Consider the following 20,105-nt stretch of genomic DNA (forward strand, 5'->3'; position numbering starts at 1 on the left):
AGAAGAAAGAAAATCTGGAGTGAAAAAAAACCAACAACAACTTTATGCAGAAAGGAACAAAGATAAGGACGGCAGATTTCTGCTCAGAAATAATGCAAACAAAAAGTAGAGTGGAGCAACATCTTTAAAGCACAGAAACTGTCAACCTAGAAGTCCTTACCAAGTTGAAAATATCTTTCAAATGTCCCAAGGAGTGGGGCATCTGAAATGGCTGTGAGGACTTGGGCAAATCCTCTCCCCAGGAAGCAGCAACAAAACTGCACAACTATTTAAGGACTAGGAAATAGACTGAAGTTGTCCAATAAAATTGAGAAGCATTATTTGAGAAATGCTACAGAAGTTTGGTAAGAACAGTGGACATCTCTGGTGGTTTAGTGTGGGGCTATTCATATGATTACCCCTCCAGCTCTGCAGTCTTATGAGGGAGAAGGGCAGGCCTCCTGGAAGGGTTGACTTTATTTGGGCAAAGCACAGAAAATTCTATACTAGGGATGTAAAAAATGATAGCAATCAAAGTGGCAAACATTCAGGGAAGGCCAACATACCAGCTAGGCAGAGATTTCAATGCTGGTTGGTGCAACTAGCCAGAAATGCAACAGGAAAATCAGGGGACTGAGACAACAAATGACAATTATGTTTTTACATGCTTTTAAAAAGGAACAACAAACCCAAATGGAGTCACCAAACCATAACTTAATAACTAAGCTAACAGTAGTTTCAGCCTCTCCCAGGAGTGGAATTTTAAACCAGTCTGGAATTTCTGATCAACACCAGTGAGGTAATCTGCCTGATAAGACCTTCTGCTAAGGAAAGGTGTCTGCTTAAAATAATCCACTCTTTTTAACTCATCAGAGTGTGCTTATAGTTGCTAGATGGAATGCTACCCAATTCATGAATTACTTAATAAAGCCAAGAAGGTCTTTATATTTACTCAGTTGGATTTTGTTCTTTAACAATACAGCAAGAAATACAGGCTGTAAGGCATCTTCCTAGTGCCATGTGCACCAGGAGACAGGAACAAGAATGCTCATGACAGTGCTGTCTCCAAGAGCAAAAACCTATAAAAACACACAAATGTCTGTCAAGAGCCAAAAGGACAAATAGCACATTTTCATACAAAAAATCCCATGGAGCCATGACAGTGAATGAACTATATGGCTACATACACAATCTGAACAAATCTTAGGAACAGAATATTGAGGGGGAAAAAGCAAGTTACAGAACACATAGTGTATGATTCTATCTGTATTACACTGAAAAACAAGGCACTGTTTAGGGATATAGGCAAATGTTGTAAACTTCCAAAGTGGGCTCCTGAGGATTAGATACTGGGCAGCCTGCCTGACCAAGGTCAGCAGGGTAGGGATGAGAAGGGCACATGAAGGACATGAATGAACAGGAAGCTGAATCACAAGAAGTCTCGTGATAGAAGTCACTAATGGGGGAAGGGAAAAGGTCCCAGAGCTGGAAGCATTTCAAAGGAAGGGAATTAGACCTAAACTACCCAACCTCAGGCAAGTTTTCACCTTCTATGGGGCTCAGGATGTAACAGTGAATAAAGACAGTGCATGCTGAAGAGCCTTTTAAGGGCCTTCAGAAGACGAAACAGATAAATTACAAACTCACTGCAGTCTCAAGTAGAGGCAGATTTGTCAAGACACTAATGACACTTAAGCTTCAGGACCTCTCACCTGCCCAAGCCCCCGTCCAAGACCCTGAGAAGAGCCCCTAACCATTTTGTTATTTTTCCTTAGAGAGCCCCCAACTGGTATAAACTTCAAGCCTTACAACACTGACCTGAATTACCACACAGCCAGGAGACTCCTGTTTAAGTTCTCTGCTCCTACTGAATTTTCCTCATGAAACCATCTTCTAATTTAAACTACATTTCCCTCAGGAACTAAGAAAGTCTGAAAAAATCTAAGCTTTCAAAAGAGTATGACTAACAAGGCTCCAGAAACCCCTGGCTGTGGCCTTTATTCTTGTGTAGAGACCTCAGGATATACCGAATCTTGCTGGATAACTCAATACAATGTAAGATTATTTTTGTAACAAGGCCGTTTGCTAAGAATGTACAAACTAATTTGGCAAATACCCTTGCTAAATATTATCATTGGCTCAACTATAACAAAGCACAAACACCTCTGTGTTGTGTCCACAACCTGCCTTGAAAATACTGTGCAATCTCACCCCAAGCTGGCGGCACTGTCACATACTCCCTGCCATTAATAAATGTCCTAGACTCTCCTGTCTTCTGCAGCAGGATCGGAGAGGCAGAAATACAGAGGCTGCAGCAAAGGCACAGTAACACATGCTATTCCTTACTACCCCAGTGTTTTCTGGAGCACCAGAACTCCCTGTGCTTTGTCTTCTAGGTGGATGGAGGAGCAGGAGCTGAACCAGCGATCTGAGGACAGGCAGAGGAATCTGACACCAGACAGAATTATTGTCAAGAACAAATTACCGAGAAAGAGGATTTGCTTAATGGAGGTTGAGAAATTTGTGGAGTCACAGCTCTTCCTCCACAAAATGGCTATATCTAACAGAGAAAGAACAGAACTCATTAAAAACTGTTACTTTGAGGAAACCAAAAAGAAGCATGAATCCCCATGAAATCCATTCAAGGTCACCAAGGTTCTTGAGAATCTTATATAAGCAGAAACACTGCCAGCTTGGACTGAAAGATACAGAGAGAGTATGAAATGCGACAGATCACCAAAATTCTACTGGTAAGAAGCAGGGTCATAAAACCACTCAGATACTAAATGCCATCTTCATGAAAAAGGAAGGATGACAGAGGTGTAGCCTCTAGCCCAGAGGGCAAAGCTAAGAATTTAGAGAGTGGAACCAAGAGCCCAGAAGGCAGAGTTAAAAGTCCTGGAGGACTATTCCCAGACCTTGAAAACAAATCCAGGAACTGGAGTATGCCCAGCTGGATTACAAAGCTGCCTTGGACTGGTGACTCCTTTTTACCTTCCATTCTGGCTGGTAGCAGAAGAGAAATGCAGAGAGATGAAAGTATGAGAAATTCAACAACCCAAGGGAGGTTCTCTAAGATGGAGAAGTCACAGGGCAAGGACCTTGGGGAGGAGGAGCTATGAGTGGTCCTGGCTCACAGCCAATGATAAAATAGAACCTCAATCCTACAGCCCAAAGAAACTGGAATCTGCCAGTAATCTGGATGAATTTGGGCTCAGGTTCTTCCCCAGCACCTCCTATAGACTAGTCTGGCCAATATCTTGACTTCAGCCTTATGAGACCCTAAATATGGATCTAGCCAAGTTTGCCTAGACTTCTGACCTATGGAATTGTGAGATAATAAATGTGTTGTTTTAAGGTATTAAATTTGTGGTAATTTGTTACACAGCAATAGAAAACTAATTCAGATTTTGTTTAGGTCTACAGATTCTATTTCTGGACATGTTGCTGCTCTAGCCCATTCTGAGAGTAATCCTCAGCCAGGAATAAGAGGACCAGGTGCAGTTCTGGGGCCAGCCCTTCCTACCACAAGTTTCTTCATCTGCAAAATGGGTGGATCAAAGGAGAAAAGCTGTAAGAAGACACTTCTACACCAACAAGTCTTTTCAAATATCAGATATACTATTAATTACAACACCCATGCCAGTACCTGCAAAACAGGTACCAAGACACAGCTCACCTTCCTCAGGCCAGGATTCTACATTGCTGGAATAAAGATATGCTCCTTCTCCTCCTGTTAGAAAAGTGCCCAGGAAACAATCATCCTCCTTTAAAAAAACAAACACACACAAGGAACAGGTGATTCATAGCATAAACATTCACAGAATCAAAACTCTTGCCTAAGTTTGTCTACAAAAGCTGCCGAGTCAGCCTCAGATAAACTCAACTTTTTTCCACCATCTTTGGCATTGACAGGATCTTTGTCATGCTACTGGAATCCTTTGACTTGTGCTGAGAAAAATAATGTAAGGTCCTCTCTGAGTCTAGGCACCAAAGCTTGCAGTGCCTGCTCATGTTCCAATGGATTTATACCTACTGGAGGCAGCTCTTGGCCTAAAGCTTTGACCTCTTAACTCTGTATGTCTAGGCCAATCTGAGATCTGCTTCTTTTTTAAGATTTTTAAATTGAGTTTTAGAGAAAGAGGAATGGAGAGGGACACAGAGAGCGAAACATTGATTAGCTGCTTCCTGCACACCCCCAACTGGGGATCGAACCTGCAACCAGGGCATGTACCCTGACTGGAAATCAAACCAGCAACCTTTCGGTGCATGAGATGACACCCAACCGAGATCTGCTTTTAATAGTACTGGAAGATTAAAAACAAGCAAGCAAACAAACAAACAAACACTGCAAGGTCTAAATGGCAGAAAGAATCCTTCTAATTGTGTACCCGTAAGTGGTTACTTCTAGAGCTCTGCTGGGAAGGGAAAGAATGTGAACAGGAATTGAGACAAAGAGGTATAGATCCTTTAGATTAGCCCTCAAATGAGACATTTTAAATTATCTTTATAGAAACTGTTTACATTTCATTTTGATACAGTGTTAACATTAAGAATAAGAAGGCTACTTACCTTCACTGCTTGCTGGGTTTTCTCAGACAATTTTACTTCATTATCTTCTACCTGTGTCCGAAAGGAGTATAGTTTCACTTACTACTTCAAAGGCAAGACTCTGCTAGGTGCCCCCCACCCCCCACTCCACCCGTGGGTTCCTACAGTTCCAGGAGACTGACTGGACAGTCCCTCCATCAAATCCAGTCTCTCAGGTCCTGACCACTGGCAGAGTAGACTGTGGTCATCAAAGCTCAGAGCCCAAGCCTGTGAGGGGCTCTCTCACTGGGACTGAGGTTCAGCTAAATGAGCCTATGATACGTGGAGAGGGTATGTTAGTCTCCACATACACTTCACTTCAGAGGAAAACAACTAATATTAGGGACGAAGGAAAGAGGACATTATTAAAACACTCTGAGCATGTTCTCACTTAAACATGTTCGTACTGAGGATAACTCCTGCTCTTCTCTACCCATGTTTCCAGAATTGTACAAACAGGATATAAAGAGCTTCTAAAATGGATATTCAGATCATTACCAGACTTACTGCTGTCATACTTTGTGTCCCAAGGCACCAGAGTTTTAGAGCAAGTCCCACTGATGAAAATGGGACCTTTCCACACATAGAGACACCCTGCTATACAAACTCAGGAACACCCATTCTGACCACAGAAGGGAGCCACATAATCCACTCCTCACTATCTGTGTGTGGCCCTAGATAGGCTGGTCAATTTCTAAGTCTCCTCATCTGTAAAATGGGGGTGTTAATTTCTTCCTTTCCCAAATTTAATAGGGACCCAGATAACTCAGTTCCTTTCTTTTAGAACTTTTCCAGGGTTATGAGAGTTAAACTAGATTTGATTATATAAACAGAAAACTGAAATAAAAACTTCCATTCCTGAACAGCAGCTAGTTCAGGATCTGACAATTTACCAGGGACCCAAGGAAAGGCTCTTCCTCAAATGCTCTCTCGACTGCTCCCCCATTTGTGTCCCCTTCACCTGATGAATGACACTAACCAGCCAGGAGCAGAATCGGGGAATGGCTGCGGTCAGGACTATGGAGCTGGTTTCTGTGTTCACAGTGCCATCTGCAGGAAGACCACAGACATGCAGGTTACCACCGGCACCTGAGCCCCGCGCCCCGCGGGCCCCAGGCAGCCACACCCCTCCCCTTCTTGGGGTGCAGGGAGTGTGATGCCCTCCGGAAATGAAAGCTTCCTCATGGCGGCACGGAGGCTAAGGAGAAGTCCCCCGTGTGATTAACTCTATCACTGTTTACAACAAATACACACACATTTAAATGAAGAATTCTGGGAATTAGTCCTTTTTATCTACACTTTTAAATTTTTACCCAGGTGGTACAGGTGTGCACACATTAAAAATCAAACAGAACACGATCAGGCTCATCCTACCAGCACTGGATACTATCATTCTCTAGAATTTTTTGCCAACAAAGTGGGTAATGTTTCAAACTGCTTCTCCTTGACTATAGTAAGACTGTACGTGTTCACATGTATGTACATGTGAAGATAACACGTATGTTATGTATAGATAACTGTTTGATTTTCCATTTCTGTGATTTTCCATTCACATGTTTTGCCTACCTACCATTGGGTAGCTTGTCTTTTTCCTATTAATTTGTAAGAGTGCTTCACAAGTTAGGATATATACCCTTTGTTTATCATAAATATTCTAGTATTTTCACCAGTTTATTGCTGGTCTTTTGACTTTGTTTATGGTTTATTTTGCCCCCCTCCCATCTCCCTGGCCAAAAGGTTCAAGCTCTGCTTTCCAGGGACCATATACACTTACCATTTTCTTTAACCAAGATCTGAGATGTCAAAAATGATTCTGAGAAGACCACAGACCCTAAGCTTCCCCTTCCGCCCAGCAAGTCAGGAATGTCATAGACAGTCATACAAGCCTGTATCAAATTAGAAAACGGAGTCAGACCAGCTGTCAGTCTTACACCTTCATGGAGAGACCCAGAAGAAATAGACCACAAAATACTGCTTCCAGGTACATTTCAAAAGAAAACTGGAGAGATTCTAAGGAAAACTCAAGTTATTTGGAAATACATCTCAGAACTGGGAGGAGGAGATGACTTAAAACACAGGCTTCCCTGCAGTTGCTGCTGCTTTTTCTTTTAATCCTCCCTGGAGATACTGTTTCCATTGCTTTTCAGAGAGAGTAAGGGGGGGGGGGGAAACATCGATGCAAGAGAGACACATTGATTGGTTGCCTCCTACACGCGCCCTGACCGGGGCGGGGGATCGAACCTGCAACCCAGGACCCAGACCCTTCAGTCCATGGGCTGATGCACTAACCACTGAGCAAACTGGCTGGGGTCCAATTGCTTCTTGATCAGAGACACACTTGGGCTAGAAGAGTATCTTTAAGTTTCTATAAATTCCCTCATATTGCTTATTCTCCCTAAGAGGCAAAATAACAGCCTTCCTTCTTAACTGTGACTAGTCCCCAGCCTTTTAGAGTGGAAGTGTTTCTTTTTTTTTTGTTTCTTTTTTAAATATATCTTTATTGATTTCAGAAAGAGGAAAGGAGAAGGAGAGAGAGAGAAATATCAATGATGAGAGAGTCATTGATCAAGCCCACAACCCGGGCATGTGCCCTGACTGGGAATCAAACCCCGATCGCCTGGATCCTAGGTCGAAGCTTAACCGCTGAGCCATGCCCGGCCGGGCGGAAAGTGTTTCTTGTAGGCTTATGTACACTCACAAGCTCATAACATCCCAACACAGCTATACCTTTACCAACTCCTTCTCTGGTGTAAGTTAAAGTTCTGAACAAGTCTGAAAAGGTGTTCATTTGTTTGGTAGTTGCACATGTCTTCATGGATATTTTGGGGTACATGTGAACACCTGCAAATGCTACCTTCAGTACCAAGAAAATAAAAAGAAAGCTATTCAAGCTTTTATGGCAAGACAAATAAAAATAGAGGCTTCAGTAGGCTGGAAAAGAAAAACCTGGAGCAACTCAGAGAGAGCTCCTGAATGGCTGGTAAGAAAGCCCTGAATTACCAATTAAAACTAGTGAAAATGGAGCAATTCTGGGGGGAATCTAGCAGAAAAGCAGAAAATGATATGAGCCAGGGTCTGGGATGACCATTACAATCTGGTGAGGGACATGGGGTAAACAGCCCTCTCAGCCTGACATTGCTGAATGGCCAGGTGCAGAGCTCCTGAAGCTAGGGTCCCTTTTCACACATTGTTGTGCTAGCCTGGGACCCCTGTTCCACCCTCAGAACAGAGACAAAAGACCTAGGGGTCTTGAAGGAATGGGAATGGCTAGATTTTAAAATAAAACATGGTCCCTATCTTCAGGAAATATATAGTTAGAGAGACAAGAGCATTCTTATACAAGAGTCATCATATATTAATACAGAATTATGCCTGATATATGTAGTAGAAACTGTAAGTAATACAGGAATACAGTACTTGAAGGAAAAAATCAATAGGAAAGTTTGGAAAGGATGCAGAGCTTCCTTCTGGCCTGGAAGGGAGGACAGGATTTGGACAGAAAGCACCAACGTCCCATCCCTTCTTTCCTATCTCATTAGCTGCTGCTGAAAGCATTCTTAACATAACAGTATGATCCTACTGGACTTCTAATTGCCTACTTCTGTGCAAAGCACCTTCCAGAGCACTGCACAGGTCTTATGAGAGAAGTCAGGGAGTTTAAAGTCTAGCAAGGAGATAAAATACTATCGCCCAAATATCAGAAAGCATTTCCCAGCATATTGGAAAAGTCTCAATTAGTTCTAAAAGAGTACTGAAACAAAGGTGCTGACAGACAGGAAGCAGGTACAAAATCAGAAATTACTCACAACCTTCAAAACCACCCTTGTTGTACTACTCTCTGTTGATAACACTATTGCGTTTCCACTGGTGATGGTGACGGGCATGCATCTGGACCAAGTCATCCACAGCTGCCCGCTTAGTTCTCAGTGACCAAAAGCTCACTGGAATTAAGGTTCAGGCAGTAGCCGCAAAAGAGACTCAAGGTATAACTTGTGCCCATACATCCAGAACCAGAATCTTCGCTGGATGTCCACCATCCTCTCATGCATTACTTGCCTGTCTTCTCATCAAGATGCACTGGGGTTAAGGGAGGACTCAGTTTGTGGCTGGGAGCAACTGGTCCAGAAACTTTGGATCCCCTAGGCCATGGCAGCCCAGCTGGGGACCAATATCAGGCCCCTGGTTTTTTGTTTGTTCTTACTTATTTTCACAGGCCCCTGTTAAGGGCATCAACACAGGCCTTGGAACAGTTAGAAGCCACTGAAAACGTGTCGACCTGTGTTGAGGCAGGTTTGTTCTCAGCTCTCATTTCCACATGAGGAAGAGGGGGGTCTCTCTAGCCCCCAGCTAAGACTCTGGACCAGAGGGAACCTAGGCAAGGGAGTGTGGACATGGCGGGCTTGGCACAGGTGCCTGGGCACCCTCAGAAAGCACAGACTCACAAATGCTGCAGGTGGAACAGTTCTGAGAATACCAGTTTCCGCAGGTAAAGGATGGGCTGCCAAGACTCCCACCCACTTCTACCTCACCCCTTGTAGATGTCCTATACAGGCCATTCCCTGTAGCTGACCTGTCACAGAGCTCTGCTTACCGTCTTCACAAAGTATAAGCTATCTTCACTGTCCAGAGGCACGATTCTAGAAAAGGAAAGATGGGAGGTACAGTCAACATTTACAATGCTCTTTCTTTCAACTTGGTAGCAACCTGTAGACCCAGATTTTTCTCAGGGATTTTCAAAACACTGGGTTACATGTATGCAGAATTAGAAAGTAGGCGACTTGGAGAAAAATGGGCCCATTCCCTGCGTCCACCCCTCAGTGTTTCAGTAGGAAGCACTCAGCGTACAGGGTCTCAGCTGACCACAGCCAGCCCCGGGCCCAAAACTGGAGTGATGCCACTGCCAGGTGTGGAACTGTATGAAGACAACCTACACCAGCAGTTACAAGGTAGCTTCTCTTCTCTTTTTGCTTCTAAAACTTGCCCAAATGAGGATACACCACAGACATATACTTACCTTCCCTGATTATTCACAGCATGTATATGAAAAGTCATCTTAGAGCTGTAGACCCAAAACAAAACAAAATCAAAGTCAGTAGGCTCTTGCTGACCCCTGGCTGGTGCACTCCCCAGACATCTGCTGCTGCAGTGCATTGTGCAGGGCCCTCACAGCACACTTGCCAAGTGTGGAGGCACCATCTAACTCTAGTCATGGCCCTGCCTCTGTGCAGATTCTCAGGGCTGTCTTGGACAAAGCAGGAGAGAACCATGTGACAGGACTGTTGCCCACTGCAGACTGTTGCCCTCTACTGGCCCTGGGCCTACTGCCCCACAGCCTGACACACTGTCCTGACCTTCCTCCTCCTTTACCACTTCTAGGTCAAGCTGCCATTCCTGCTTGGTGTCTGAGCAGGGGCCAGGTCCCACGTTCCTCTCGGGAGACGATTTGTTAACCTGATGCAGTTTGAGGGTACTCGGTGAAGAGACGTTGTGGAGATAAGGGAGTGGGGCTCTAGGAGGACTGGCCCTGGAAAACTCTCCTCCCAATGCCTGGTGATCTCTCTTTGTTCTTTCCCCCAGCTAGAGTGGTATACCCAGGCCCTGGGATTGAGAGGCGGCCTGCCCTGGAAAGGCTGAGTGACTTAGGCAGGGTCCGGAGGAGAGGAGGAGTGGAATGACTATGTCAGCCTTATTGATGGTACAGACAGGACCCCACTGTGACAGCAGCTTACATTTATATGCCTGCTCTCTCTACAAGATGAGAAGATGAGGAAACAGACGCACAGAGCACTCCCTATCTTGACCAAGGTCACACAGCTAGAAAGCAAAGGAGCTTCCTCAGACTTAGGTCATCAGGAAAAGACAGCCCAGCAGTGCAAGGCCTTCAGGGAACAAACTTCCTCTCTCCATTCCCTCTCATGGCCAGAGTTACAAGACCCAGAAGACTCAGAGAAAAGGAGACCTGAAGTGAGCCTAAAACCTTGCACAAAAGAGATCTGGCTCTTTCCTCCAGTACTGGAGGTGCACAAATAGAATTTTTCTTGCCAGATCAATTGACTGACTTATCTTTCTAAGTGCTCCTTTTCACTATCCAGGACTGCAGATGTAAAAAAATGTGAGGCATGGAGCTAAGGCACCACAGGACATGTAACAGAAGTGTTCTTAAAGCAACTCCCCAATATTGGTGTCTTTTGACTCCTTTTTTAAAGTGCACCTAGGTGGTCCTCATATAGGACAGTGGGTTAAGTGGACTGGACCACACACAGATCCACTGTGATGTGCCGGAAGACGTGTGAAGACTGCCAAGGAAGCCAAATTCCCAGTGTCTAAATCCTGAGACACAGCCAGGCTGATACATCTGAGAGGTTTCTACATCTGAGAGGCAGATAAAGCCCAGGGCAAGTCTTTTCTAAGCAGTGACTGACTGTCTTCACATGCCCAGGACCCCTGACCCTAACATACCTCACCACTCATGTTCCCAGCTTCACCTTTCTAACCTCTAAACTAAGTTTGTAATGTCTCCAACATTTCCAGTATTGATCTGCTCCCTATTCTAGTGTCAGGACACGGCTTTCTCATACAGTTCCTCCATCTTTGGCTCCTTGGCCCCTCAAAGCCCTGATCATGAATGATTCTCCTTCATATATTAGATTAATTTTATTGGAACATTTCTCAGTGGGAAGTGGAATATCAATGACAAGGGAGAAAAGGGTCTTTACAAAACAGACATTAAAAAAATTCCTTAGAGAAAATATCAGCCGTTGCTTACCGTAGGGCTGCCTTAAACTGCACCAACTCAAAGGAATCTAACTCAGATCCCATGGTCTGCTCAGCTACCTCCTTGGCCTATAAAACAAATAACAAACCAGAAACAATTAGCTTTCACAGCAGGAAAGCATACACGTCACTGACAGAAAGAGCCCTTCTAACATTTGGCCAGGAGAATGCTGTACTCCTCCCCTCTATGTGACTACTTTGTATACATCAATAGATTAAAGTGAAACATCATGTTAAGGGAAACAGGTGCCTGCTTTTTCCAGGCTGGGTTCACAGGACACACTTCATTCAGGCAGGTGGGCACTGGAACGTGATCTGCCAAGGAGCTGTAACCAGCTGGGATGGTGCTATTGTGAGGTCTGGAAATGTGAGCGTTTCTTCCCCTCTCCCCTGGCCCTGGGGAGGGACTCCTGCTCTCGGAGATTCTGCCCAATGCTAAGAATATTCAGATACCTTGAGTTACAAAAGATCAGTTAAAACACAAAGGTGTGAGAACTGAGGTCTAAACCGAACCCAAGTTGGTAGCAGGGATTCAAGCTGACTGAGGAGGGGAGACGGCAAGGAGCTGTTGACTATGCTACAGTCTCTCTGCTATCTACATCATACCTAACCTTTCCAATGTCAAATGGCTTCCTTCAGGAAAGGTCCTACTGGCATTGGGAGGCATCAAGCCGACTCTTCTCATCTCCTTACTGGGTCAGATATAGGAATCCAACTCAGCAGGGCAGGTTAACCACAAAACAGCAAGGAAGATAACTTAGGTCAGAGAATGAGGACACGTGCTTGTCTAGGAAAGGCAAGTTGGATTTTCTAATCTTTAGTTGTTTCCTTTTTAAAAAAATGCTGAATTATAGGAAATCAAACTATGTAGCTCAAAACAAACTTACCAAATTTTATTAAAATTCACTGTAGAATAAGCTACATATATATTTTTTAACTTTTAAAAGCCTTTAAAAAACTATTAAGTAAAATAATATACTATAGAATGATTTTTCTTTAACACAATCAGATATCTACAAAGAAGTTGCTGATTAGTTGTCATTCATAAGATAAGGGCAGCTTGGTCATAGGCAGTGCAGGCAGCACAAGCTCAGCGCTTTAAAAGTGTCTCTGGCCCTGGCTGGTTTGGCTCAGTGGTTAGAGCGTCGGCCTGTGGACTGAAGGGTCTCAGGTTTGATTCCAGCCAAGGGCATGTACCTCAGTTGTGGGCGCATGGGGGAGGCAACCAATTGATGTGTCTCTCTCACTCAGATATTTCTCTCTCTCTCTCCCTTCCACTCTCTCTGAAAAGCAACAGAAAAAATATCCTTGGTGAGGATTAAAAATAAAAGTGTCTCTGTCCATGGCAAGCTCCACGGAGGCCCAAGCTCACACAAAACTGAGTACTACAAAGTGTCCAAAAACAAAACAAAGAAAACAACCCCATCCAGATGGATAGGAAGTTTTACATTAAAATAACTTCTAAGGAAAAAGAAACATGGTATTTTAATTACCTTTGTTAGACTGGAAGTTTTAGCATAACATGCAATGCCAGCCAAAACAGCCTCAATCACAGCAGCATATACCTGGGACAAGAGCCTACTTTTAAAACAAAAAATATGGGTTAACTACAGCATTACAAGGTTTCATCAAAAGCTGCATGTGCAAAAATGACATTTCCTGAGGGACTGATTTTTAAACAGAATAAGAAGTGAAGAGCTGGAACTCACTGATTTCTAAACCTTTTAAAAGCCACGTGCCCCATCTGATTTATACTTTTCTCTGTTAAATCAGGATAAGAAAAGTCAGCTCTCCTTAATTCTGCTCAAAACACTAACCTTCCCTGTTTGTAATCCAACAGAAGAAAAGTATGTGGGCTCCCTGACCTCTCCACATGCAGGGGCAGCTACTCAAGAACCCTGAATCCCTTCAGTGTGGTGATACAGGCTTGCTGCTTTTCCAGGAATCAACTGCACCACACCTTCATGTCATCTCCCCAGGAATGCTAAAGGCTGTCTGCTACCGCAACCTCAGGGTGGGAGACCTCAGGGGGCAAGAGAGATTGCTCTGGGGAGAAGATGGGCTCCACTTAAATTCAAATTAACAATTGCAGACCACTTTCTAAGCAGCTTACCTGTTCTAGAGACTACAGAATGCTTCTGAGGGGGAACAGTCCACTCCTAAAGCACCCCCTCACCAATCTTGCTCTTTCTCTCTGACTTCTCACTTCCCAAAGTCATTATAAGAAGGTTTTTTCTTTGCCAGACTGGGATTGCCACCAAGGTCCCTAAAAAATTTAAGTCTGGCTGCCTTTAGGGCAGGTTTTCTCAATCTTAGCATTTTGGGACAGATAATTCTCCAGACACTGCAAACATCCTGATGGGGCAGGTGACTGGTGGGAGTGGTATGGTTAAATTGCCCTTGGTCGAGAGCCACTGCTTTAGGGGAAGGAGAACCAGAATCTCATTAGGATAATTACAGAGAAAGAGGCTCATCCATGAGGCCCTGAAAGGCAAGGGAGATGACTGGCAAAGAAGTGATAAAGCCTTACCTAAGAATATGTCTATTTTTCCCCAGCAGGGCATGGCTCTGCAATTTAGCATCGACCTAGGATCCAGGAGCTCGCAGTTCGATTCCTGGTCAGGGCACATGCCCAGGTTGCAGGCTCAATTCCCAGTGGGGGGCGTGCAGAAGGCAGCCAATCAATGATTCTCTCTCATCATTGATGTTTCAACGCTCTCTTTCCCTCTCCCTCCCTCTTTCTGAAATCAATAAAGATATATTAAAAAAAAAAAAGGAATATGTCTATTTTTAAGCCTTAGAATCTTGAAACAGGTAAAGAAAGGTGACAGGAGTTTAAAAGAAGGAATAAACACAGAAATGACCTGGTCTAACCCTCCCATCTTACAGAAGCAGGAAGTAGGCCTTCCACTCTCTCTCTAAAAATCAATAGAAAACATATCCTTGAGTAAGGATTAACAACAACAAAGGGACAGAAAGAGCACACAGAACAAAATGACAGCTCCAAGGACCAACATATCCTGAGGACTGTTGGCGAGGCGATGGCGAGGGGTATGTCCTGATAGGAAGGAGTCCAACAGGGACACTGCCAATAAGCTTGGCCACTTCTCGGCAAAACTAGAATCCTCTACACTTCGATACTAAGGATGAAGCTGTAAAGAGGTCAGTCTCAAAGATATATAAAGATGCCCTTCCTCCCTCCCCAACCTAGTATCAACACTGGCCAGGCCTCCCCCAGTTTGGCCTTCTCCTACACAGGCCCTCAGAAGAGAGCTCGCGACATGGTCTGGATGGGAGGTGTGAGACCCATGACAGGCGAAGGGTCTGCTCCGTGCCTGGATTGCTCTGCTGCTGCCTTCATTGGGACACCACAAGGCCCAAGTTCCACCAGCTCTGTGACTCAGCAAGTCCCCTGATATGGGCCCAAGCACTCCTCAATACCAGTCCCTGAAGCTGGGCACCAATGCATTTGGGTTAAGCGAAATGTCTAGGGCCCAGAATGAGGACCCAGTGCAGTGGCTAAGTATGGCTGGCACAGAAGCACAAGCAGATACAAAGCAAGACTATACATTCCTACAAACATATCAGAATGTGGTTGACTTGCTGATAAAGTGAAGAAAACCCACAAAGAAATGCACACACACTATAATTACAGCTACACAAAACCTAAACATATAATCTTCTAAAAGCTCAGAAAGATACACATTAAGATACTATTGTGAAGTGCCAAAAAGGAAGAATTATGGAGGATCTTCTTTTCTTATCTCTACTTTCCAAATTTCCTGTAGTGTGATTATATTACCTTCTAAAAAGAAGAAGAGACACCAGAGATCTCTCTTTCTCCCTTCACATGAGCCCAGAGGAAAGGCCACATGAGGACACAGTGAGAAGGCAGTGGTCTGCAACTCAAGGAGAGGCCACACCAGAAACCAGCCCTGTTGGCACCTTGATCTTGGACTTTCAGTTTCCGGAATTGTGAGAAAATAAAGTTCTGGCTGTTGAAGCCACCTAATCTGTGATATTTTGTTATGGAAGCCCAAGTAGACTAATAGAAGACTTAATGAGTTAATTTCCTGTTTTTGATTTCCTACTATCTGTGAGGGGAGAGAAGTCAACACTAGGACCTTTCTAAGGCTGCACAGCCTGAGTTCAGATCCGAATTCTGTTCCAAAAGTCTGAGTATCAAATCCAGAGTAAACACTTCTCAGACCAAAGCAGGTTTCACACAGAATTTTCCCAATGGTTTTAGGATGTTTTATTTTTAGGAAAGCCCCCAATAAAAAAAAATGCACTATGCAGAAAACATAGTAAGATGAGTCATGCCATTTAAATGCACAATGTGCAGATAGGAAGCTTCTGAATTTGGAGAGAGGAGCAGGTGGCAAAGCTCGAAGGGTCTCCAGGCTGGACTCCCAGCTGATAGACAGGGGCTGGGAACCTTCTGGGAAACTACATAGCTCTGCTCACCTCATAAAGCAGACGTCCTACCCACTGCTGATCTCAAAAGGAGGTAGACAGGACAGCCCAACTTCTGAGTAACTCAACTTTGAAAAAGAAAAAAGAAAACAAAATAAAGACTTACATTTGTTCAGTTTTCTTAGGCAGCTTGCTGTCCTCACCTGTGAAAGAGGACCTGATAAGAATATGGTGGATCACAGGAGATGCAAACACTTCACAAGAAACTAGAATTTCTTAATTTAATTCAAAGGAGATGTCAAAAACTACTCCCCCCCCCTTTTAGTTAAATACTGTACAAGCACAAACAACAGTGAAACTTAGCTTCTCTCAGTATCCTCCTGCATACTGACTTTGACAGCCCACTCAGCATCACCACTAAATCCCAGAGAAGACACAGAACCTTAGGCTCTGGAATGTTTTTGCTTTTATTTTAATTTTTTAAACTAGGAGATATAAGTAAGCAGGCTCAGTTCTGACTCTTAATTTCCTTAATTATCCAACCCACGTCATGCTTCTTTCAGAGTTTCCTGGCTCATGTAACGACATCCAGGAGAAAACCTCGTTTTCTGATGTCCTGTGGAGCAGTGCTGAGATCCTCCTTCATTCTAGAGGTTCTTCTCATTGTCTCTTTGGATGCCTGCAGCTTCTGGTTACCCCAGCAAGATGGGCAGCCCCAGTCAGCCTTTCTAGATGGCCCCACAGCATGGAGCCCTTGTTCCTGTAAATGTTTTCAGTTCATGGATACCTTTCTGCTGTGGCCTTTCTTCACTTTCCTCACAAAAAGATTTGGGCAGGTACCTAGCTGAGTATCCAAACTCCCAATGCAGCCCACACCTCCTGATACCTCCCTCTGACGCTGAGCACATGGTCTTACACATGGTTAGACGTGATATATGTTGAACCAATAGTTTTTCCTCCTGAAATACATTGTGAAAAATGTGTTAAGCACACCAACTCTCCATTTGCAATCAGAGAGGGAGTTTGGAGGCCTACAAATTGGGCATCATGAACTTCTGAGCAAAGTAGTAAATCATGAGTCCACTTCTAGTTCATGGGAGGAACTAACTATTCATTAAGTTGATGAGAGGATGACTTACAGGGACTTACCCAAGTAAGGAATGTGAGTAGCTCCAAAAAAGTACGTTCTTGAACAAGCAAGGGGTCCCTTTGGTGAGATGCACTGTACTACCTGGATGTCAGAAAAAAGTAAAAATAAAAAAGGAGCGGGGACTTAGGTGTGTAGGACTAGAGAAACACAAAGTGTTAATTGGCCCTAGCCGATTTGGCTCAGCGGTTAGAGCCTTGGCCTGAGAATTGAAGGGTCCCATGTTCGGTGGGGGTCTGTGGGGGAGGCAACCAATCATGTGTCTCTATCACATTGATGTTTCTCTCTCTCTCTCTCTCTCTTTCCCCCTTCCACTCTCTCTGAAAAGCAATGGAAAAAAATATCCTCAGGTGAGGATTAAAAAAAAAAAGTGTTAGTTAATGGAAGTCAATTTTATTTGACCAACAGCTGATTTATTTTTTTAAAGGGATAGGGGAAAAGATCACTATCAAAATATGTTTTTTATTGAAATTTTTTTTACAGAGGGAGAGAGAGAAACATTGATGGGCTGCTTCTTGAACGCCCCCTACTGGGGACTGAGCCTGAAACCCAGGCATGTGCCCTGACTGGGAATCAAACGGGTGACCTCCTTACGTACAGGACAACACTCAATCCACTGAGCCACAGTGGTTGGGGAGAAAAGATCATCTTTAATAGTTTTTCAAAAGGTAACGCGTGCGCGTGTGCGTGTGTGTAATCTTGGCTATGTTGTGAGGCTATTATTGGGTACTCAGCCCACGATGCTAATGAATTCACAACTTAGAAGGAAAAGAAGAGAAAATGTGCTGGGTTTTGACTGCTATTAATACTCAGCCCAGAACTCTCACAATGAGGACCTTGGCCAACCTGAAAGGCACATGGGGGGGCTGCTATAAATTCAGGAAAGGCAGGTGCTACCCAGGTCCCCACCTTCATTTGCATTTCATCTTTGTACACAGACCTTGCAGAAGAGAAAATGATAAGTTCTCTGGACTTTAAAATTCTTATTCTTCCCTGTTTATTTGTTCATTTTATAGACATGGAATAATACCCTCTTTTTCTTTTGAAAATCCTACATCTATCTCATCAGGGTTCCTAGGATAGCAGTTTCAAAATACAAAAATGCTACCACAGAACTAAAAGAAATTAGCACAATGTATAAAAAATAGCTAAATGTGACACAAATATTCATTCCTTCAATTTTACTCCATTTGTTTAAGGAATTCATAAGAGAAAATATGACTTTTTTTTTTCTGTAATAGTACAAATATTGTAATTCCAAACTATAAATCTGAAATACGGGCTTATTCTGAGTAATAAGTAATTTATTGCAGTGGCAAGGTCAGTATTGCCGGTCTACCGATGAGCCCATCAAAAGCATTCTTCATTTCTGTTATAGTGTTTTTGATTTCTAGCATTTCTTTTGATTTTTTTCTTAGCATTTCCATCTCTTTGCTTACATTATCCATCTATTCTTACATGTTTTCTACTTTTTAGAACACAAGATATTAATCAGAATTCAAAAATATCAGTCATATCTGAGTCTGGTTCTGATGGTCATGTTCTCTCTTCAGACTATGTTTTTTCTTGCCTTTAAGCATGCCTTGTAATTTTTGTTGAAAGCCAGATATGGTGTATAAGCTAACAGGAACTGAGGTAAAAAGGTTTTAATGTAAGGTTTTATGTTGATCTGACAGGGAGTTGTGTTGTGTTTAATGTTTTCTATAGCTGCAGCTGCCAAGGCTTCAGGTTCCTCTAGCGTCATTGTATTTGTCTCTCCTGTCGTCTCTAGGTTTCTGGAAGAACTTCTCCTTAGACATCTGCACCCCCCCCTTTAGAAAGCAGCAAGATCCTGACGGCACATCAATTCACGTAGCCCTAAATCCCTTATTGGCTTGGAGACATATCTGGAGTCTCAGTCCAGACAATTGGGTCTCATGTTATCCAAATCCAAATTTAAAAATAATAGTGCCTACTCCCCAGCTTTCTTGATTGTCAGAAACACTCTGAAAATACTTAAAATTCCATTACAATAGCACAGACTTATAGTCATTAGAGTCTCACATTTCAATCTAATGTTTTTCTTAAAAGAATGTAGCAGACAATATACTATCAAATGCAAAAATCTGCTCCCTGGCATCTTCAATAAAATGACAGTGATCCTCAAGGTTTATGTCCTGAAATGTAACAGTCAAGACATAAACCTGGGCTTTGAATGACTGTCTATTTTCCAGTACATTTAAAATTTTTATTCTATTGATGATTATTCTTACAATTTAAAAAGTTTGGTTTGTGAAAGTATTTTTTTAGCCTTTCTCCTTAAAATATTTAACAATTAAATATGGTGCTTTCAAATAATACCTAGTACTTATATAAAAACAGTCAGTTTTTAATCATTTCTTTTCACTCCAAAACAACTCCATGTTCAAGGTTAAATCAACACGTACTAACTGGGAAAGGTTCCTTTTATCCAGCTCTACTCCTCCCTATTTGTTAATGAAACCAATTAAGCACCAGGCAGTCAAGCCACTCACCATGTGTTTGGCAAAGCTCCCACTGGGACCAGTGTTGCGTACCAGGTGCCCTTCAGAGGGGAAGTTAAAGCTGCCAGCATTCAAGTTTTCTCGAGTGGAGTGATTACCGAAGAGAACAAATGGTTGTCTATTAGGGCTAAAGTGGCAAATTAAAAAGATGTGATTAGAAAATAGATTCCTGGACAGGGCAATTTCTTAGTGAGTAGTTCTTGGGCTTTGCTAAGCGGCATCCGCAGTAAGCAAAGTGATCACTATCATACTCCTAATGCTCTTTGCTGGTTGGGAAGGGATGCCAGATGTCTCAGACTCCTCCTACTGACTCATATGAATTAGTCATTTAGGGACATAACTAAATCCAAGCCAGGTTTTTATTTTCAGCTGGTCCTACTTCTTGATGACAAGTTTGCAGTGATGGAGGAAAATCCCAGTTTTATAAAATAGCATTTTTTTTTTATAAAGGAAGGATTATTTTAATTTTTTTAAATATCTTTATTGATTTCAGAGAAAGGAAGGGAGAGGGAGGGAGAGAGATAGAAACATCAATGATGAAAGAGAATGACTGATTGGCTGCCTCCTGCATGCTCCCCACTGGGGATCAAGCCCACAACCCGGGCATGTGCCCTGACCTGGAATCGAATCTCGATCTCCTGGATCCTAGGCTGATGCTCAATTGCTGAGTCATGCCC

The 20,105-nt window shown here is 43.2% G+C and overlaps 1 protein-coding gene across 2 annotated transcripts in view; it reads right to left on the bottom strand.

The window, feature by feature from the left end:
* Positions 1 to 20,105, bottom strand: part of DNAAF9 (dynein axonemal assembly factor 9) — a 115,908-nt gene that overhangs the window by 46,191 nt on the left and 49,612 nt on the right. The window contains exons 10-20 of one of the 2 annotated variants that reach the window (XM_081148727.1): positions 19,420 to 19,555; positions 16,909 to 16,990; positions 15,926 to 15,962; positions 12,837 to 12,921; positions 11,336 to 11,412; positions 9,584 to 9,628; positions 9,161 to 9,206; positions 6,344 to 6,455; positions 5,549 to 5,619; positions 4,552 to 4,602; positions 3,659 to 3,746 (exon numbers count right to left, since the gene is read on the bottom strand). In XM_081148727.1, coding sequence (XP_081004853.1) covers positions 3,659 to 3,746; positions 4,552 to 4,602; positions 5,549 to 5,619; positions 6,344 to 6,455; positions 9,161 to 9,206; positions 9,584 to 9,628; positions 11,336 to 11,412; positions 12,837 to 12,921; positions 15,926 to 15,962; positions 16,909 to 16,990; positions 19,420 to 19,555 — 830 coding nt within the window. Of the gene's footprint in view, positions 1 to 3,658; positions 3,747 to 4,551; positions 4,603 to 5,548; positions 5,620 to 6,343; positions 6,456 to 9,160; positions 9,207 to 9,583; positions 9,629 to 11,335; positions 11,413 to 12,836; positions 12,925 to 15,925; positions 15,963 to 16,908; positions 16,991 to 19,419; positions 19,556 to 20,105 lie in introns of both variants that reach the window. The other variant, XM_081148726.1, reaches the window with a different exon arrangement.

Source organism: Miniopterus schreibersii (genome assembly GCF_964146895.1).
Source record: "Miniopterus schreibersii genome assembly, chromosome: 10".
Lineage (NCBI taxonomy): Eukaryota > Metazoa > Chordata > Mammalia > Chiroptera > Miniopteridae > Miniopterus > Miniopterus schreibersii.